Here is a 22,532-nt window from a genome sequence, read left to right on the forward strand (position 1 = left end):
TTAGGAGAGTAATTAGTTTATGAGAAGCCCCAAGAGGCCACGTGTTCCCCTGTTTGACCTATAAATTATTTAACCTTGAGAGGCTGTTTAACTGCACTTAAAGAACCACCCCCAAAAGGTTTTGCCTTCCTGTTCTGGCATTTACAAAGTCATTAGCAGGATACTACCTTCCTGTAAGACCTAGACATACAGCCTCATGGTAAGTTCTGAGTCTGGAACATGTGAGCACCCGGTTCTTGTTACACATCTGTAAAGCTGCTTAAACAAGTCCTTCCAGGGTCACTGCGGAGCTGGGCAGTGAACCAACCCTTCTCTTCCCAGAGGCTGCCCCCGCCTGCTAGAGAAAGAGATGAAAATCCTTCCCTGCCTAACAGGGATGACCTAGGGAACTTTCCGCAAAGACTTTGTTTATCACCAGAGTCCCTATGTGGCTTGTCACAGTGGATCAGACAGAGGTGTCCACCCTTCACGAGGAACTGTGACAGGAGCACAAATTCCTGGGTTAGGGTGTGTCCTTCCAGATCCTCCCTAGACAGCATAAACTGAGTTAGAGACCTTTCCATGTGCGTTGCTCCAGCTCCTCCAGTAGGGAGATTTGGGGTAGCCTGCTCATTTGGTCCCATGCTCACTAAAGATCCACAGCCATGTCCCCAACACAAATCCATTGGTACCTTGGGGAATCAATTCAGTCCAAGTCAATCTCTCATACCTTTTTTAACAGGAAGACTTTTTTTTTTTTTTTTAAATTCCCTATGTAGCTAAAAGTGATCCTGAACTTTGAATTATACTGTCTTCACCTTCTGAGAGCTGGGATTAGAGGCATGTGCTGGTTTGTGTGGTACTGGGGGTAAAAGCTAGGATATTATGCATGCTTGACAAGCAGTCTACCAACAGAGCCTCAGCCCTAGTCTCAGATGAGGATCCCTGAGTCAGAGATGCTGGATCTCCAGTGACTCATCAGGAATAACTTCTGCAACATGTAGCTACTAACCTGAGCTGGCTCTGAAATCAAGGGATAGAAAGTGGCCACGGACAGAGAGGAAGGCCCGTGCGTGGTGAGAAGACCTTTCTCTTCCAGAAACATCTTAAAGAGCTTGCTGTCTATCATCTGAAACCAGAAAACTGCTGTCATTAACAGAAGGGAATTAACCCCACAGAATGACACACTTGTCATTACAGAAAAGCATTCCTTAGCTGAGCGGTCAAAGCTTCCTACGAGAACATGGAGTGTTGCAGGTCTCAGGCAGAACTGACCAGTGAGCCTGCTGCTGTGTTCCACAAGGCAGAGCCTCTGGAAGATTCCAGGTGCTTGTCCTCCCGAGTTAGATAATGCATACTGCTGCATACATCAGGGTCTTAGTGTCCCTCTGGAGGAGGGAGCATCATTTGGCCAGCCAGTGAGCCTTCCTAGGAATGATTAGTTAGTGCTGTGTGGGGTGTGCAGTGCATGGAACCATGAGGAACAGGAATTCGTTCATGGGCCCTGCCACCTACCAGGGTGATTTCATCCAACTAAGGAGAATGCTATAGCCCATACTGGCTTCTTCCACTGGCACTTCATCCTCGACCTCTTCCTAGTCCTCCCCCATCAATACACCGAGTCACACTAAGGGAGCACTGGGGCTCCACTGAGCTCTGTGCAGGGACTGTCTCATGCAGTCTTCCCTTAGTCCTCATGACAACCGACACAGAGGACAAGGGGATTATCTGTGACAAAGTGTGCATGGGGGTCCGGAGCTAGGGTAAAGCATTCATGGCCCCCAGCCAGAGTGAAGCATGCATGGGGTCCCCAGGCTGTGGTGACGTGTGCGTGGGGTTCCTGAACTGGGCTGAAGTGTGCAGGAGGTCCCTGAGCCAGGCTGCAATTTTCCTGACCCTGTGGTCTGGCCTGCAAATAGGCCTCTCTGTCTTGTCCAGAATTCGCTGATTCCATACTGTTCATCAGGGTCGTGATGATCTTTTCTCTCTGGGCCCCTGCTACTAGGGGTGGGTTTTGCCCTCACTCCTCAGGAGTAGAGCCTCAAGTCCTCTGTCTCTTGATGCATACCAGGACCACCAAGGAAGGCAGGCTTTGTGAAGTGTGTGAGGTCTCTGAGGACTAGTCATTCATCTTGATCGAACATTTATTTTTGGTTAGGCTCAGCGTGTCCATGAGCTGTGAACCCACAGATACTGTGTGGCAGTTCAGGACTCTGCTCTCACTGAGGGGTACGGATGCACCTCTGCTAATCTGGGTCTGCGGTTCCAGTTCATGAGCCTCTCCTGCCTGTGGGGACCTTCTACCTCATGAGGCTGGAGTGAGTATTTTCACATCTTGGCAGCTCTAATCTGTATAATTAAAACATTGCAATTAAGCCATCACTGTTAAGACTGCAACTTTAAAGTACATTTTATCAGCCGCCCCCTCAGTATGTGTGTGTGTGTGTGTGTGTGTGTGTGTGTGTGTGGTGTCCCTGCACCTTGAGCATGTGAAGCAAGCACTCTACCATGAAATTAGATCCCCAGTAACACTTGTTTTTCCTTATCTTTCTTTTTTGAGACAGGGTCTCCCTGTAGCCCCAGCTGTCCTGGAACTCCCTATGTAGACCAGGCTGGCCTTGAACTCACAGAGATGCCCCTGCCTCTGCCTCCCGAGTGCTGGGATTAAAGGCATGCGCCACCACGCCTGGCTGTCATACTTGTGTTTCTTTTTTTTGTTTCCATTTTCATGTGTGTGTGTATGGTGTATGCATGTGTTTATGCATGTTTTTTGCATATGTGTGGGCACACATGAATGTACGTGGATACCCAAGCCTGGCGTCAGGGATTTTCTCCAACAGCTCTTCTCCCGTTTCCTTTGAGGCAGGGACACAGTCAAACCCAGATCTTCCAACATGGCTCATCGCACAAGGCAGCTTTCTCTAGTGACCCCTGTTCTGCTGTCCCAGGCTGGACTTACAGACTAGCCACCTTGCCGTCCTGACATTTAAGCCATTTCTGGGAACCTGAATTCTAGTCCATAGGCTTTCATGACATGTGCTTTAACCACTGAGCCCTCTCCCCAGACCCCTCTGGAAATTTCTGTCATAATGTGTATTCAATAACCACAGAAGTGGAACGTGTGTGCAGCAGTAAACCTCGGAGGGATGAACCCACTCACTCAAGATGAAACGCCTTCTGCAGATCTGCCCCCATGCTCCATCCCTGCCCCACCCACTTTCCTGGCCCACTGTATCACCAAGTACCCAATTACTACGGATCTAGTGTGCATTGCTCTTTGATTTTCTGCATGTATGCTTTTGCTAAAATATATAATTGTCTCAAGAAGTTTCTTCTACATTCCAACAGAGTTTAGAACATGCTGCCCTTCAAATTCAGCCCCGTGGCACTTGAGGAAACAGTGCGGGAAGGGAGGGTCCTCTCACCTTCCCCTCACTCTTCTTTCTGAAGCAGTCATAGGTCCCAGGGATCCCTCTTGGACATGGGGATCATGGACCCTCAGGAGCAGGTCATGGGCCCTCAGGAGCCTCCCTAGGAGAGGAGGAGAGCAACATCCATTCTAAAGTACAAGGACAGAGAAGGGCATCCATGCACCCCAGCCTGAGGTGACTGCATTGATCACAGCCTGTCTTTAGTTCGCCGCTGCTCAGCTGTCCACCCTTCATCAGACTAACAAAGGAGCCCACGAGCATCTTTGCTTCATTTGCTGAATGTGCCAACACCGCTCCAAACATGAAACCAACCTGCATGTTTCCCTACTGCTGTTCTGCCTTTTAACTCCCTCACCCATAAGTCTAGCAATGCTTGAACATTAATTTCTCAACAATTTATAACAATGTTAACATCCTAGAAGTAATAGTAAAGAGCCTGATTAGTGATGACTATTCTATTTACCTTTAATTTTTTTATTATTTTATGTATATGAGTGTATTCCCTGCAGGTGTGCAAATGCACCTGTGTTGTGCAATGTCTGGGGAGGTCAGAAGAGGGCATTGGATCCCCTGGAACTGGAGTTACAGAGAGTGGTTAGCTGCCATGTGAGTGCTGGGAACCAAACTCTGGTCTTCTGCAAGAGCAGCCAGTGCTCTTAACTGTTGAATCATCTCTCCAGCCCCACATTTACTTTTAAAAAATAAGCTTTGATTATTTATTGTTATTATCATTATTATTGTGTGTGTGTGTATGTGCACAGGTCACTGCATGCCACAACATGTGTGAAGGCTAGTGGAGAACTAATAAGCTTTGTTTATTTATTGTTATTATCATTATTATTGTGTGTGTGTGTGTGCACAGGTCACTGCATGCCACAACATGTGTGAAGGCTAGTGGAGAACTAGTGGAGTCAGTTCCCTTCTTTTACCAGGTGGGTCCTGAGCTGAATGCAGGTCTTCGGGGTTGGTGATAAGTGCCTTTACCCACCAAGCCTTCCCATCAGCCCTCAATGCTACATTTCAATGGCCCGTGTTGCAACTGACAACTTCATTTTCACTGTCGAATCATTCAATTTACTGAACATAATACTATTTTTCCCTTATGTGCTTACAGATATTTGATCCTAGTACTCACCTAAAGAGAGTCTCTAGAATAATACTAGAAGTTAAAGTCTTTGACCACAGCGAATCCGTTTTCTAAGGTAAAATGTTAAAGTGATTAAATAGATGCTCTGCACAGCCCGCCGTGCTGGCACCACACATGCTCTGCATCTTCAGTGGCTGTAAACAGCCTTCCAGGTCACTTGATTTACAGTTCTTTAATTACTGAGGTGCTGATGACACAGACTTTGAACTCCACTCAGTGAAATGAAGGACACAATCGCAACCTCCTTCGTATCCGGGCTGTACTCTCCGTACATTCTTAAGGACTTGTTTTTGTCAGCTCGTCTTAGAGTTCTGTGACTCTTGGTTTCAAACCTCAGTCTTTTCCCAGACCTATGCATATGCCATATAAATATTTCAAATACTTATTTTAATATTTGAAACATTGAAAGTATCTATACGTAATGTGGGGATTCAGACTTAGCTAAAATGACATTACCCACAATGGTCTACGTATGTTCTAATGGAGGATTTCACTTTCATCTTGGAACCAATTTCCCTGAAAGCTCGGTCAGCGAGGAGTCACTGAGGCGGAGGAGGCCTTGTCATGTCCCAGTTTCCCATCAGGGTGACTGCTGAGCAGCCCGAAGGGCCCTGGTCCTTTTTACCACGTGCTCATCAGTAAGTGCTGTCTGCTGCTGTAAAGCATCAGGGTTAACCTTTTCCTTTCCAGTGTGTTTTATAGATTGGTCGACTTCACACTCACTAATTAATTAATACTAATTTGGTAACAGCAGCAGGAATCCCACAACGTCTGAGAGATGCAGACTAGTACGAACATTACTGAAATCAAACCGATGAGTACTGGGGATTGTTCACGGGGACAAGTGAGCTGTAGGCCTTGCAGAGGAAAGAACATGACCTCTGACCCGGTTCTCTGGCTCTGAACACAGACACCTTAAATGCCTGTGTATTTTTAGAGGCAGACTCTTCGTGATGAATACAGACTTGTTCAGTGTGCCATACTTGCGTATGCAGTAGGGTCTTCTCCAGTAACCCAGTTTAAGATTACCCCCTGGAGAATTCTGTACCGAATAGGAAACATGTTGGCAGGAAATTCATTCTGTGCAGGGAAATCTTCTACCTGCCTCACATTCTTAAAGTTTATGGAAACCTTTGCATGTTGGAAGCAATTGCTACTACGTGCAACCATGGGGTGACTATTCTGTGGAAGAAAAGGATTTGATTGGAAGTGGCGGCTGGTGCGTATAGAGCTCGGAGAATATCCACAGCCATTTATTGAGTTTTTATTGTGACACTGTCATGAGTAGTTCATGATATCAGCTGATGAAAATCTCACCTCATCTTCTAGGACGCCTTCATGACCCTGGGTCTTGGGATGCTGGAGAACTGAGACTGGACAGTTCACGTTCAAGTTCATGGGCTGTTCTCGGCCCCTGTCAAATGCCTGGTGTCTGTCTCCCCATTCCTTACACAAGCATACCGTGGTTCAGCACTATGACCTCTTCTGAAAGAGCAGTCTGTGTTAGACAGTTAGGGCCCACACAGTCCGGAAACACAGCCTCACACAGGGCGGCAGGAGACTGGCTGCTGCCAAGGCGGCCATGGGACGGATAACGCTCTCTTTACTCTTAAACCTCTTCGTAGATTCTCTCAGACCAGGCATTTGCAGATGTCATGAGAATTTGGGAACAAAAATCTCAGCACTAAATTAATAAGTGGTCATTTCCAATGTATATTCCACAATAGATTTTAAAAGATTTCAGCAGTACATTAAAGAAAGTAACTATATGTGCAAATCTCAATAACACACTTGATTTATCTTTTTACACAAAAAGGCATCAAGCAGTGAAAGTGAATTAGCCATGAAAGGGTTTAGTTAGGCTCTCAGTTCAGGGGACTTAACCTAGGGCTCCACACGTACGAGGCAGAAGCCCTACTCTTGAGTGATATCTCAGGCCTCTGCGATCAGAAGTCTTTAAAAAAGAAAAGAGACATTAAAGGAAAAAAATGGTTTGGGTTATAAGAAACTAGAAATTCCCAGATGTGGAGATGTCACACACACACACACACACACACACACACACACACACACACACACACACACCAGGCCACAAACAGCATGTAGAACTAATTACATAACAAAATTGTATCTAAGACTGAAGGATGGGTTAGCTCACAAACCCTGACACAAGACTGTCAGGCAAGACAACAGCAGCATTCAAGCCAACGAACTGATGATTACAGTGGTCAAAATGACTGCTCCAGTTGGGCATGATGGTGCACGCCTTCAGTCCCTGCATTCAGGAGGCAGAGGCAGGAGGATCTCTGTGAGATGGAGGCCAGCCTGGTCTCCATAGTGAGTTCGTGGATAGAGGTTTTGTACGCAGTAGACCAAATAAATAGCAATTACCTGTAACACCCATTATCCCGTCAAAATTTAAATAAAAGTCAGTAAGAGAGCTGACCCACCATCTTGATGGTCTGGTGGCCTTGAGAGTTTGGAGGTGGCAGGAGTGAATGAGGCTAATTCTCTCTCTCTTCCTCCCCCACCTTCGAACCCTCTCTTTCCACTTTATATTTTACTTTTATTTTCTATCGGCACATAATATTTGTACATTTTCTGAGGTAGGTTGTGCTGCTTTGATTTGTGAGTATACCGCAATGACCAATGCAGGAAATCACACATCTACAGCACCGTGTGTCATACATCACTGTTAACTGCATCCACGTTGCTGTGCTGCGGAAGGCACACCGCAATGACCAATGCAGGAAATCACACATCTACAGCACCGTAAACTTCCTTCATTTCTTTATGATGAGCACATACGGAATGCTCTCTTCTACCTGTGTCATACATCACTGTTAACTGCATCCACGTTGCTGTGCTGCGGAAGGCACTCAGCTACGAAGACTCACTCCAATGTCAGAGGAAACGAGTGCATAAAAGAGGCAAAGAGAGACGGGGGCTGCTTGAGCTCAGCAGCAGGGCTACACCACAGAGCTTCTGTGAGATGCCCGAGGCGTTCAGGGCCTGTCCTCATGCCCTTCCCGCCACTCGGCGTAGCCTACCTGAAATCCTTGGTTGCCAGAGGTGGATGAATTGACTGAGGTCTCCAAACTCGGCCGTCTCAGAGCCCTGTGGGAATCTAACTTTATGTGTCCAATTTTCTTGAGTCAAAAACGATCTTTTTAGATGCTGCTGTCTAACACGTCTAGCAAATGTGACCAGATGTCTTTAGGTAAAAGCGGTCTTTAACAGCGCCCTCTCATCTTCCCGATTCTTGTTCTTTGTGTCTGCTCTTCTCAATATGCCTCCCCTAGGAAGACGCATCGGTCAGTCGGAGCACCATGGAGGGAATCCGCTTCTGCTCTACGACCGCCTCCATGACCGAATGCCCACTTTTATTTTCAGACCCTGTGTCCCCAGCTGGGTTGCCTTTGGGCACTGTAGTTGATTTGATGAAACAGAACAATAATCATTTGGTTTCTAATTCATGTTCATGTGATTTTGGTCTCTTTGGGGTGAAATTTAATGGACAATAGGCACTCAGCTCCTAACAAGAACTATGCTAAGGACCACATGTCAAACATTACCAGAATCTGGGGCAATAGTAGAGAGACCTGGAAATACAAAGACCCCCTTATGTGGAGGGGCAGAGGCGCCGAAGTAATCTGTACTTGTTGACCTGTAAGAAACGAACTCCTACAGAATACTCATGCGGCTCTAGGCCTAGCCAAGTCACTGGAAGAGTTCTCTTAGTTCAAGTGTAAAATCTCTCTTGCAGACATCGAGGTAAATCTTTTGACTGTCCAAGTAGTAACGGAACCAGGTGAAATGGGAAAAATGGCTACACCTGGCTTACAAATTAGGGACAAGTGTCTTTGGCTTTCTTTCACCTTTTCTTTTATTAGGTTTAACAATGTGAAGGCCACATGTTCCATTTAGCAACTGAGAAAACAGTGGTGGGCTAATCCTTGGACACCGAACATGATTCCTGTTCAGTGGGGGCTTTGGCTAAAGTTAAGGGCAAATTAACTCATAGAAAGAGGACAGGACCAAAGAGCATCAGATGATGAAATTGACAAGTTGGGTTTAGTCCATGAATACACTATTTTGTGGTTGTGACAGGACAGTACCTTTTGATCACTAAAGAAACAAAAGGAAAGGACTCTCACGTATGACGCTGGAGCTAAGCAGACCAGTCTGAGGGGACTCTGAAGCCAAAATGCTTAACAATGTTTCCTGACTTGTAAAAACCTAGAAGTGTACTCCCACCACCTAAGACTGAACACACAGCTGTGAAGGGACAGACAGACAGCCATCCAACTTTCATAGTGAGCATTGTGTGGCAGCCCATACCCTCTTCTCCAACTGGAAGGCTTTTGCTGTGGTCCCTCAACACGACCCCCCTCAACCCTTCACTTAGATGAAAACAAATAGCTGTTTCCATGTAGTTTGTGAAACTAAGGAGGTTGCAGAGTCCCTTAACTGTCATCTCCACAGGCCCCATAATGCATCGTGGAAAGAGATGCCTCTGTGGCACAGGCACCATCCAAAGCTTAGGCCGACCTCCCGGCCCGATATTAGAAAGGTGTGCACTTTAAGGCCCCGTGGCATGCATTTGGAATTTGACTCCAACTCTAGCTGGCTGTGAAGCTCTGTTCTCTCTGTAAGCCTCTTGGTCTTTATAGATAAAATAGGATTTCCACTCATGGTCTGGCAACCGAGTCAGAAGGCTATTGACACTGCTGAGAGTGATAGCAATTATCTTGCTCTGTGGTTGGGCCAAGAGGTGCTGCATGCTGGGTAGCTAGCCTTGTTATATATCATATATCCCCTTTATCACATCTCCCATGCTTTAGGTCTACAGAGGCTTTAAGAATTAGGTCAGTTCAATGGCAGGGGCAGGCATAAACATGGGATGATTTCAAGTTTTCTTCTCTCTAATAAATAACTCCATTTCTTCAGAGTACAAGATTCTAGAGAACTGAGAAGGGGTCATATCCTTCCCTCTGAACTGCATGTGGCTATGTCAAGAGCCTTGAACAAACAGGGCCCATTGCTCACACAAACGAAACCAGAGAGAGCTGCCTGTGGCCAAGGTGTGCGAACAGGAGAAAATCCAAGTCAGAGGATCAGCCCTGTTAGGTTCAGAAGGTCTTGGTGATGCCTGGTTTCCCTTCTACATGTCTCCTTTCTGATTTATAACCCACGTTCTTCCTTAAGGGATTTATAGATGATTATTATACAAGATTATCCTACAGTATAAATCTCAGAGGTCAAGAAGTCAAACAACTATAAGCTGTATGTAGACTTAAGGTCATTTTTTTCTTTCTGAGTGCAGCAGAGTCTTGCTATATGAAGCTTTGACACAAATTCTGAATTCTCCTGGTGGAATGCTCCACCAGGTCTAGAAAGGACAGCGTCACGTGTGAAAATGGGACCACTGTACCACAGAGAGAAAGAGGTTCAGAAAAGTTCAGGTCCTGGGCTCGTTCAGGAACCTGGGCAGGAGTGTGAGGAAGAGGCTAGACATCAGAAGCCAGCATGGAAAGTGCTCACATGCTTTTGAAGTGGAAAGTTCTAGAATCTTTATGATGACACAGTGCTGACAGAACCTCATTTTAGGGTTAGGAGGGTTTATTCTTTCTGGCTGAGCTGCAGATACAGGTGTGACCCGAGTATCCAGGAGGCATCAGCAAGCCCCACTGTTCACCATCAGGGTCTCTCTGCGGAAGTGCTGTCCGCAGTGTCTCCTCTGTCCTACGTACGTGGCTGCCTTTCCATCCAGGCATGTAGACTGCTATTTACTGAGAAATCATGACACTTGGCTTCCTTCCTAATTATTTTAGGACATGAATAAAATTTCATACTTATTTTTAGCCAGAGGATGGGCTGTAGGTGACTTTTAAGACCTCACCCTCATTCTAGGATCTAAGACGCAGGCTTTAATAAAGATAGCTTCCTCTCTGACGGCTCCCAGACTCGGTCTTAGCAGTGGCTCCTTTTAATGAATTTCATCTGAGCAGCTTTCACATGCCTTGACTGACAAGAAAAAATAAAATAAAACAAGGCACTGGAATTAGGGAAGCCAGCTTTGAAGTGTCCTCCCTGGACCGCCCTTCCTGTGTCATTCTAACTTCCTTCCAAGTCTCAGTTACTCAGCCCCTTCTTATAGTTCTGAAAGTCAGCTATTTAACCCTGTGTCTCTCTGAACCTAGCAAAGGCTGAATCATATGTAACTGCCAACATCTCACCAATATTGATCTAGAAAAATGGCTGCTGCATTATACGTCCACCGAGAGTTCACAGCATTCTGTGTGCTATTAGCATCTGTGAGGTTAAAAAAGTTCCAGATACACACAGCTCAGCTCATCCAGGAGTCACTCAAGAGCTTTGGTGTCTAATCGCACAGCTTAGCCAGCCTGGCACACAGCATATTCAAACATTCCCCTTCTCACTGTGGTGTGTGCTCTAGTTACTATTGCTGTGATAAAACCGGCCAAAAGCAACTTAAGGGAGGAATGAGCTTCGTTCCCTTCGAGCTTACAGTCTGTCATGGAGGGGGCCAAAGCAAGAACTCACGGCAAGAACCTGGAGGCAGGAACCAAAACACAGACCACAGAGGAACGCTGCTCATAGGCTTGTTCCTCTAGCCTGTGCTCATCCTGTTTTCTTATACAACACAAGACCACCTGCCCAGGGACAGTACTGTGCACAATGTGGCTGGGCCACGTCACTCAGTAATTAAGAACTGTCTCACAGACTTGGCCACAGACCAATCCCATGGAGGAAATTCCTCAGTTGTGGGTCCCTCTTCCCAGGTGTGTCAAGCTGACAGTTCAAGCTGTCCGGCACAGTACATTTCATGGACACGGCTGAGAAGTTAAGACATCAGTTGGAGATTAGAAGCTCTTAGGCTGCCTGAGACCCAAGCTGATCAAATCCCACAGCTTTGGGCTACTTCAGGTCCTGGTTTTAAGGGAAACTCAGGGCACGCAGGGTGAATGGAAGAGAGCAAGTGACAGTTCATGTTACGCAGCATCTAGACAGGTGCACACTTCTCAGCACCCTCCCTGCCTCTCCCAGAATCCTTGGGGCCTGAACATTCTACAAAGCCCAGCTTGGCCAGCTATAGGCTGTGGTCAATCTCTGTCTACCTCCTGCTTTTATAAATAAAGCAAAGGACTTGGAAAACCATCCAACAGGGTTCAACAGCACGTCTGTGTGCTGAGAATTATGGGCACTGTCTGTGCAGGGCACAGTGCAAGAGACATCACCAAGTCAGACCCCGGCTCCAAGAGAGCCTTAGTGGGCGTTACAGATCACCATCCAGTTCAAAGCACATGCTTCCCACCTGATCAGTTTCTTCAGGCGCCTCAGCCAGAGCTGGTCCACTTCTGTATTACGTGCACATACAGCACCCAGCAAATGTCCCGGCACACACCAGACACCAAGTTCACCCCTGCAGAAGGTCTTGCCAGCTCATAGATTTTCATCGTATTTATTTCTATAGAACTTCAGGTAGAATTCTGAAGCAAGAGAACCAGACAGAAGGAAACAGAGCCTGCCCTGGACGCCCCCCACCTTGCTGTTTGATTTAGTCAGAGCAAAGGCCCTCGGTACTTACCGGCTGGTGAGGGAGTACTGCATCCGCTGGGAGGCGGGTGTCCATGGAGACCATGGAGTGGAGGCAGGGAGAGTCCTCCGATGACCGGTGGGAAAAGTAGCGGGTAGGGTGCGGCTGGGTAGTGAGTCATGTGTCCGCGCACTCCTGGGACTGGGCATGTGTGACCGCCGGTGCTCATGCTTCAGGCCTCACTGAAGGGCAGATGCTCCAGGGTGGGCGCGCATCACTGCAGCTCCTGAACCACACGAGGGAGCCCAGGGTGGGCTGAGTCTGAACCAGGCTCTCACCGAGGTCAAGCGCGTTCACCCTCGGACCTGGCTTCCTCCCAGCGGGGTCCCCCTGCCTCTCATTTTGCTGTGTTGATGACACAGGATGCTGTTGTTGACCAGCTGTTCCAATTGAGGCTTGGGAGGGACTAGGCGCCTTCAAATTCCAGGGCTGTTAATCCTGTATGGGGGGGAGAAAGGATATATCACAAATCTAAGTTATTTCCCTCTTTATCAAGTTATTATGCAAAATCTTTGATATTATTAATAGTTCAGGTTTCCAAAATCCTTATTGTTCCTGTAAACTTACAATTTGGTGGTCTTAACTTTTGACATTCTAATATATGTGTTTGTGTGTGTGTATGTGTGTGTGTGTGTGTGTGTGTGTGTGTGTATACACTCCTATTTTAGCTTTATGAAAACTAAGGAACCTAGTGAGATGTTTACATGTCAGTCTCTTTTTGTCAATATGTTTATAAGAACATCAATCAATCCACCTTTCCATCCCTCCAAGCCATCAGTCCTCCATCCATCGCCCCCTCCCCCTTCCCCCTCCATCCACCTCTCACTGTCTCCATCCCTCAATCTCTCCATCCTTCCATCCCTCCCTAATCCCTCCATCCCTCTTCTCCTCCATCTCTCCATCCCTCCATCCCTCCATCCCTCTTCTCCTCCATCCCTCCATCCCACCCTTATCCCGCCATCCCTCTTCTCTTCCATCTCTCCATCCATCCATCCCTCCCTCCCTCTTCTCCTCCATCTCTCCATCTCTCCATCCCTCTTCTCCTCCATCTTTCCATCCCTCCATCCCTCTCTCCATCCCTCCATCCCTCTTCTCCATCTCTCCATCCCACCGTCTACCACCTATCAGTTGGAGTGATGACTCATCATTCATCCACTCTGTCCCAGGGTTCATTTTTCTGTCAAATCTAAATGGACGGGGATGTGTCAGGCACTAGGGCAGACATGAGAGATGTGCAATATGGTCCCTGTGCTCATGGAGGACTAACAACCCCTGATGCAGGTCATGGGCTTAATGAGGTTCCAACAGCCCATCCCCTACAGAGCGCACTCTGGGAGTCCTCTACCCAGAATTCCTCGAGAGTGGAACTAGAAGAAGCTTCACATTAATTCTCAGGTGGGCCTACTGCGGATGTCACATGGCCAGTGCTCCTGGCCTTGATAGCCAGCGTCTGTCAGAGCTCCCAAACTGGCTAGCAAGCACCGACCACAGACCCAGACCTTGGTGGCCTGCGGCAGAGATCAGTTGATCAGAACAGGATTCTAGAGCCAGCTGCCCAGGTTGAGCCCCGACTCTGCACTTTGGGAAATGATCTCACCTCAATGTATTGGGCTTTAAAAAATGCAAAATGAGAATAATTACACACTTTACTTCAGAGGGTCACTGGGAAGGTGGAATAGGTATTCCTGGAAACAGCACCTGTCACACAGTAAACACCAGGTGAGGGTTTGCTTTAGACACATATGTGTCTTATGGAATACTCTGTGGCTGAGAACAAGCTTTCTGGAAAAGACCAGAGGCTTCAGGGCTGGAAAGATAGAAGAACACAACAATCCTAGGGAAAAAAATGTTAGGATTCAAACTTGAGAGAATTGAAGAAAAAGGTGGGGGTGTGCATGAAAGAAAATCAGAAGCCCACGTGGGCTTCCTCACAGCCCTGGAGCCCTAAAATATTCTAATCAATAACTTCCATGTATGTACCACGTGAAAGTGCTAAACTATGGCCTAACATAGTCCAGGGCGGCTGGAATCGTCTTCATTTTCCAGATGAGAAGTTAAGTCTTGCTGAGTTTAAACATCTGTCCCCAAGGTCACAGCTGCCTCCAGAGGCACAGCAGCATCAGGCTCTGAACGGCTCTGCCTTCTGTGTCTCTCTTCTGCCCACTGGCTGGTTGTATTCCTCCGCTTCCGCCTTCCCCCAGGCAGAACGTCCCTGTCTAGGTGATCCTGGTGGCACAGCTCTCCAGGAGCACAGACTCCACAAGCAGCTGTGCCGTTTGCTTCTGTGTTCACTCAGATGCATCCACCGCAGGCCTTCCAACCCCGGCCCCTTGATACTAAAATAAACACTGAGAAAGCCCAGGGTCCTGGTTCCCAGAACTCCCTACACACTACAGAGGAGGCTGTTTCCAGTTGGCTTACGTACATTAACTCTAAAACTGGACTCCCTCTCAAAGCATCAATGCTTCTTGAAACCTTCAGGCCACAACTGGTCCGTGATGGGGAAAAGCCAGTGAACTCTGCATCTGTTTCATCACTGGGTTAAATGGTCTTGGTGCTTTCTCTTCCAAAAACCATATAGCATTCAGCATCATTAATACTTTTATTTTGTAGTTTGTAGCAAATTAATTAGAAAATAAAATGATGTCATTTACTATTTGCTGCATTTCCAGTCAGTTTGATTTTGAAACCCACACAAAGCCAGGCATTGTTACAAAGGGGCTTTTCTATCTCCATTTGACAAACTATCTCATTAACTGAAAGAGCTGACAGTTTAGCAAACTCACCCCCTCAGGGCACAATTCTCTGATTTTTAAAGCTGTCTGCTTCAATTTTTACCAGCCAGGGACCAGAGTAGCTCCCACCACCATCTTCTCTCTTTGCTCTCAGACCACACAGACTGTGGGCATCTCGCCTGCCTGGGTAGCACACTTTGGCTCTTAATGTATTAAAACAGTGCCAATAACAAAACTACTCATGCAGGTAGGAAGCAAAGGAAAAAAATCTGTGTTGGAAAAGTCTGGTTTGCTGGTGGAGTGGTCCCCGGTTGGTCTGTTCACATCTGTGACTGACAAGTTATTCCCAGAAACCAATGTCCTTTGTTTCAGACTTGGAGAGATGAAGATGGTCACTGGTATGAGCTGGCTTTTTCCCTTCATGCCTGACTGCAGTGGGCACATTTGAGGTTCTTCTGTTCATCAACAGACCAAAGAGGGGGTGGGCGAAGAGGGGAAGGAAATGGGATGAGCCAAGGGGACTTGGCTCTGTCCCCTTTAGTTTTCTGGTATCAGACCCCTCTTCTGTGAAAGGGCCAGGCTAGGAGGAGCAGGCTTAGAACCCAGGTTGACTCACTGTCCTATCCAGAAAGCAAGTGTTTTACAGGAACATCCTAACTGAAAAAAGGTTTAAAATATTTTAGAAGAAAAAATTTAAGAAAAGATTTTTAAGCATTTGTCCAGTCTAGACTATTCTGCTATAATCTATCTTCTGTCAATCAGATGACAAACGGAAGCAAGTGACAGGTTCATCATGGTCTGTGTCACGCCATGTGCTCATCTGGTAGTGTTCTCTGTCACTGTGTCTGTGAAATCATATTGTTAACAAAGCAAAGTATGTTTCCTCCATTGCAATTAATGTTTTTGTTACATCAAAAAGTCATTTTAGCCAGGCGCAGTGGTGCATGGCTTTAATCCCAGCACTGGGGAGGCAGAGGCAGGCAGATTGTTGTGAGTTCAAGGCCAGCCTGGTCTACATAGTGAGTTCAGGTCAGCTGGGACTACAGCGAGACCCTGTCTCAAAAAAGACAAAAAAAAATGTCATTTTAAATGACAGAATTGTTGTTTCTTGTATTTGTTTACAACAGTTCATGTTCCTTTTAGCTTAGAGGTGCACCCGTACTTTACATCTACTATTTAAACTTGATTTTATAAATGCAATGTCTACAGATGACATTTTAAAATCAAATGGCTCCTTTAGACCAGTGGTTCTCGGAGTGTATTACTGAGCTGGTAGTGCCCCATGTACATTTGTTAAAAATGGCAAAGTCCCAGGCCCCACCTGAGCCCTAGCAATACAGAACCTCTGGGTTAGCCCACCAATCCGGTTCTCATAAGCCCATGGGGGGGGGGGCTGTTCCTAAACAGAGGTGGCAGACTGCCAGAAGAGGCCAGAGAGAAAATCCTGTGGACAGCGCCCAGCTTCCATCACCTCTATGTGGGGAAAGTAACTGCAGATGGACAAGCCCGCATTGAGCAGGCGTGGTCTCCCTCCCAGGAGCCTCATCCACAGCAGGAGGCCTGCCTGCCACAACTGGGGGGTGGGGTGTGGAGGTGGGGGATGGGGGTGGGGTGAGGGGCAGAGGGGGTGGTAGCTGACTCTTGCTTTATGCTGCTAGAAGCTGCTTTCCTTCAGGCCCTTCCTGGAAATCAGAAGTTAAAACCATTCTGACTTGGCTCTTTTAATTTAATTTTACTATATTTTCTCCCATATCTACAGGTTCCCACTCAGCGTGGTCAGCTCCCATACATGCAAAATGCACCCTATTCCTACTTTAAAACTAATTTTCATTTTAAAAGGGAAATCATCTGTATTATGCTTAGGTGAGCACAGTAAGATTTCCTGCTCTGCCACGCCTACTACATCCCCAGTTACCTTCCCGTGTAGCTTTACCATTTGTTTGACATTCATTCAGGCCTGTGGATTTGTTCACATACTTCTACGAATAGCTCTTCTCTAACTTTCGGACAATTTTTCAGCCTTAGGATAACAATGGCCACAGAAAAGCAGGGCTGCCTGGCTAGGACCCCAGCCTCAGGTGGAGCTCCAGGGAGGGCTTTCCATGTTATGTGTTTCTTCTATTGAACCTCCGGAGTCCCATGTTCTTCCTCTTTCTGTGGTTTCTTCATCATATGGGAAGTTTTCTAAGAGTTTATTCTTTTCTAAAAAAATTATATACAAAAAGTAAAATTTTGAACTTCGCATGCATTGGTATATTTTATTGCTGGGCTTTATGCTTGATAGCTTGGCTAGGTATAAAATTGTAAGTCAGTAACAGTCTTCTCAGAGTTTCACATGTATTACACCGTTATATCAAGCTTCTTATATTGATTTTGAACATCGCAACATCAGATTCCCCGGACTGGCATTATAGGCAGTTGGGAGCTGTCCTGTGGGAGGGCTGGTAACCAGCTAAGTCCTATGTAAGACCAGTAAGCAGTGTTATTCCCTGAGCAGTCTCTCTAGCCCCTGGTATTCTGCTATTGGTCTTTCATTTATGTATTGCCTGCATGTATGTAAATGCACCCATGTCATGCAGTGCCTGCAGAGGACAGAAGAGGCTGTCGGATCCCCTGGAACTGGAGCTATGGACAGTTGCTAGCGGCCATGTGGGTGCTGGGATTCGAACCCAGGTCTTCTGCAAGAACAGCCAGTGTTCTTAACCACTGAGCCGTCTCTCCAGCCCCTACAATCATCTCTTTATCCACTAGTGATGTTTCTTATTTTTCTCTTGCATGTATCATGCTGGGTATTTGGCAGAGGTGTTTGACCTGTTAATTTACATTCTTAATGAAAATTTTATTTGATGGTCCATTTGATGAGATCACCTTTAACCTCTATTTCCCACTTTTTATATAGTTTATTTATACTGTTGCTTGTCTGAATTGATTTTCAGATTTTATTAAATTTTCTCTCATTTTACATCTATTTGGATGCTTGTCTGGAAGAAATTCCTACCTTTAATTTTCATTTGATTTAATTTTATATATTTATGCCTACATAATTTTCATCTGGAGTTTCTTTTCTGTTCTTTCATTTTCTGTGGTGTCATGACTACCAGATTTTCCTGATATCTTTTAAGACATTAAGAATAGTTCTTTTGCCAGGGAAGGTGGCAGATGTCTATAACCCCAGCACTTTGGGATTGAAATAGAAGGGCCAAAAGTTTAAGGACAGCTTGGGCTACATTGTGAGGTCCAGTCAAAAAAAAAAAAAAAAAAAAAAAAAGCCAATTACAAGCCACAGCTTTCCTGAGAAAGCCTTGCAAATAAGTGTCATGGGTAAAGTTATCAATCCAGGACATTTCCTTGTGGAACTTTCCAGATGTCAGAGTCTTTGATTAGAGGAACTTTCAAGTATCTTTTGTCTATATCTTCTTCAGAAACTTACCCAGATTTTTGTGCTTTGATGATTCATTTACTACTGTGTATCCACCTTCAAAAGCTCTGTTGCCCCGAAATGGAGTTACAGAGTTGTGGGCCACATGTGGGTGCTGGGAACTGAATCTTGTTCCCCTGCAAGAGCAGCAGGTGCTCTGAATTGCTGAGTTTTCTCTCCAACCATGTAAGATTATTTTAAACAAACACACAAGCAATTACTTCCAAAATGAAGTAAGAATAAAGGAAAAACAAGAAAAGAGTGATTTCCAAGGAGTGTTAGGGTATTTGTATTGATCAAGTAAACAAGCTTCTGCACGGCCTCCAAATTAATAAGGCACAGGGACCGTTGCTGTGCAGCTGGGCTCTCCACATGGGGCTTCTTGTGGACCACCCCCCTGCCTCCTTAAGTTCTGGATCTAATTTGGCCTCCTCACATGTATGAGTCAGGTCAGGGGTTCTGCTCGAGCCCTTCCCCTTCAGACCCTGCCAAGCCACAAAAGGCTGAGGAGCTCAATTTGACGGACACGCTTCTCATCTGTTTTTGGAACATAGGTAGAATGCTCTGCTCTGCCAAACACAGCCGTTTCCTTTGATCGTAAGCATAGAAGAAACTCCTACTCTCTACATTCTTTGAGCCAGATTTGAGCAGACCATGATTCTTCACTTTCCTGTGTGCACTCTGTCTGTTAATAATACACTTTCCTCTCTGCAGGGTTATGCAAAGAACCTGGAAAACATAGGGTGGGTTTGAAGAAAACAGCTAGACAAGAGCAAGGGCTGGTGCGTGGGATCATTTCCCGTGAACAGTGGGGAATGTCACAGCTGCTTTGGAAGATAGTTGGGTAGGTCCTTGAAAAGTCACCCATAAAGGTATCCTGTGATCCAGCAATTCCAGCCCTGGTGTATGCTCCAGGGGTTCAGAATCCCATACACGATGTTCATAGCAGCATGAGTCAGAATTTCTGAAAGGGGAAAATGATTTAGGCGTCCATCAGCTGGTGAGCGGATAAATGAAAAGTAGTTCATCCATGTAAAAGAGCGTTGTGTGACCGTAAGAGGGATGAAGTCGTGATGGGCGCTGCAACCTCAACCTTGCTCTGTGCTCTGTAAAAGAGCCTGGACTGCATGGGCCACATCATACAGGACCACGTTTTCATGGAATGATCATGATAAGCAAGTTTCTGGACAGGAAGTCTGGGAGGAGATGAACATGGGTTAGTGGACATGAGATTTATTTTTAAGAGTTATGAAAAGGGGGGCCGGAGAGATGGCTGAGCGGTTAAGAACACTGACTGTTCTTGCAGAAGACCCAGGTTCGAATCCCAGCACCCACATGGCAGCTAACAACTGTCTCTAACTCCAGTTACGGGCGCTCCAAAAGCCTCTTCTATCCTCTACAGGCATTGTACAACATGGGTGCACTTACCTACATGCAGGCAATACACACATACACATAAAATAAAAATAATAAAATATTAAAAATGGAATAAAATATAAATAAAAAAGAGTTATGAAAGTGTTCTGTAATTAAGTAGTGATGATGGTGGCCCAACTTTGTGAACATATCTAGAAGCCTGAGCTAAGTATCTTACCAGGGTGATATCATGTTATATGAATTACATCTTCATTAGAATTAGGGACACATACAAAAACCCCCAAGTATATCAGCTAAGTACCCTCCCTCATAGCTTTAACTTTAGCTGAATGGATGTGATTTTGGACCTCTGATTTCAGAGCTCTAATAGAATAAATTTGTGTGATTTTAACATTAGGAAAACTTGTTATAGCAGCAAAAGGAAACTAATACATCAACACATTCTGAGGCTTGATATAGTCAAAATCATAAGTCACAATCACTAATATATTACACATTCTAGAACCAATTGCCCCCCCCCAACACATACATACATGCAAACTCACACTTTTTGATAGGGGAAAAACTGTAACAGTGGCATTGGTCCATGAGAAAAATTCACAGACGCTACTGGCAACTAAACTTGCTGTAATGCTGAGGCCCTGATGAAGCCAAGTTTTGTCAGTTCCGTACACAATGTGACTTTAGAAACTGTGCTGGAAGGAAGGAGCAGGATGCCCTGGTTAGAAATGCATGCTCATTCATGAACATGTAATCCCAACACTGTGGACTACTCAGCTCTCTCCTCTGCCACGAGGATGTCCCAGGTATTTCATCTGTCTGTGGTCTAAGAGCTTAGCTGAAAACTGGCAGAATCTAGACAAAAGCAACAGAGTGCCTTCGTTGGAAGTGGACACCGTGGATCAGCTAAGGGAAAGCACCGGTTTGGCACCTTGTGAGTTTGCAGTCTGGGAAAAAGTCAGCAAGCTTAGCATATTGTTTATTCTTTCTGTATCTACGTTTTTATTCTCTTATCTAGTCTGTCTCTGTTTATCAAGAGCCTTGGGAGGAGGAGGAGGAGGCTGGTGATCTCGTCCTCCAAATAAAGGTGGGACGAGTTATGTCCTCCTTTCTCAGGAGCAGGCAAGATGGCTGCCTTTCCTCAGACACTCCACACGGTCCCCTCCCTTAGGAGTGGCTCCTCTTTATGTCTTTTTTCCAAGTCAGCTCAGTGCTTTGCTTTCTTCTCCCTGAAACCAGCAGTTCTGCTGTGTGTCCCATGATCCCAGCGTGGGACCCACCTGTGCTCTTCAGAAAGGCTCGGAAAGCGAGTGGCAGAGGAAGAGAGCCCGTCTTGACCTTCTCTGTTCACCTCACCCAATGGGAGCTGAACCTGCAAAGGGGCCACGACTCAAAGCTGGAGCAGGAAAGGCTGGGGGAAGAGTACCCGCTGGCTTTGCCTCTGGGGTGTCACGGCAAGGGGCTCTGCGGTCCCTTCAGATTAAGCTGCTGTTTCTCGGGACACTTTTGGAGAAAACGTGGCAGAGACATCACCGCTTTATCACCAAATCCTCCTTCTGTTCCCACTCACACAATCAGGTTTCCCAACTTCCCTGGCTACTCTGTGGAGTTCCAAGACAGTGATCTGCCTGGTAGTGTGCTGTGTCTGGGAGGCAGGGCTCTGGCTGGTGGGGTAGAAGAATTTTCTGGAAGATTGTGTGTGTGTGTGTGTGTGTGTGTAGGTATGCATGTACATGTGTGCCTGTGGAGGCCAGACAAGCATTACTCTATGTTTTAAGGTAAATCTACTCCAGGGATTAAGAATTGCCACCTTTTGAAGTAAACGAAGCTTACTTCAGAGGCAGTTAAAGAGGATTCCTGGGGCTGGAGAGGTAACTCAGTGATTAAGAGCACTGTCTGTTCTTCCAGAGGACCTGGGTTCAGTGCCCAGCTGTCACATGGCGACTTATAATCAATGGTACATCCAGTTCCATTAGCTCTGACGCTGTTGCCTCCGTGGGCACTGTATGCACCTGTGCATTTAAATACATAGAAGCAAAACACTTGTAACAAAAAATATTTTTAAAAAGATCACTGGGTTCAGTGGCTCATACCTTTAATCTCAGCACTTGGGAGGCAGAAGCAGGTAGAGCTCTGTGAGACTGAGGCTAGCCTGGGCTAGTGAGTACTAGGCCAGCTGGGACTAAAGGGAAATCTCGTCTTGAAAAATAGAGAGAAGAGGGTTCCCCAGGCTGGCCATAGTCAGTGGCCCATGGACGTGGACACAAGTCTGCAGATTGTCTTTTGCTCTCTCATGGGTGCACTCACAAGAGAGCTGAGGCCACACACACTCAGACTTATGTTTCTTAAACAACCAGAGCTTTAGTTGTTCAGTGCTTTCAGATTTTCAGGACATACCGTACAGTCCACTCCAGAGTGATGTGAAGTGGGCTTTTTAAGAAAGGACATGCTCAGAAGCCAGCTCAGGGGCCAATGGCCTCCACAGATACAAGCTTATAGTTCTCTCCTGGAGGAACTCACCTCACCCCAGGGAAAAAATGGAAGAAAATCTGTGACCAGAGGCATGTTGACCTTATGGCTTCTAAGGGTCAAGGGCAAGGTGCAAGGTGTCCTTCTGCATCTGCACACAGGAGCTCCACTTCTTCCTTGGCTGACCACCCAATCAGTGTGTGGGCAGCTCCTCTCCACTCCCTTCCTGTAAATCCCAAAGTAGACACCAAACCAAGTGATGAGGACAGAGGATCCTGCACATCACACATACATGCACACATACACATACACACACGTACACACACACATCATGCCACAGCTCCTGGCTTTGCCA

General features: G+C 46.2%; 1 protein-coding gene across 1 annotated transcript in view; it reads right to left on the minus strand.

Moving 5' to 3' along the window:
* Window positions 1–22,532, minus strand: part of Rarb (retinoic acid receptor beta) — a 460,578-nt gene that overhangs the window by 346,075 nt on the left and 91,971 nt on the right. The window contains exon 2 of the mRNA XM_008833143.3: window positions 12,170–12,616. Coding sequence (XP_008831365.1) covers window positions 12,170–12,347 — 178 coding nt within the window. The 5' untranslated portion in view covers window positions 12,348–12,616. The remainder of the gene's footprint in view (window positions 1–12,169; window positions 12,617–22,532) is intronic.

The sequence above is a fragment of the Nannospalax galili genome, unplaced genomic scaffold (genome assembly GCF_000622305.1).
Source record: "Nannospalax galili isolate Female #2095 unplaced genomic scaffold, S.galili_v1.0 scaffold215, whole genome shotgun sequence".
NCBI classification, from domain to species: Eukaryota; Metazoa; Chordata; class Mammalia; order Rodentia; family Spalacidae; genus Nannospalax; species Nannospalax galili.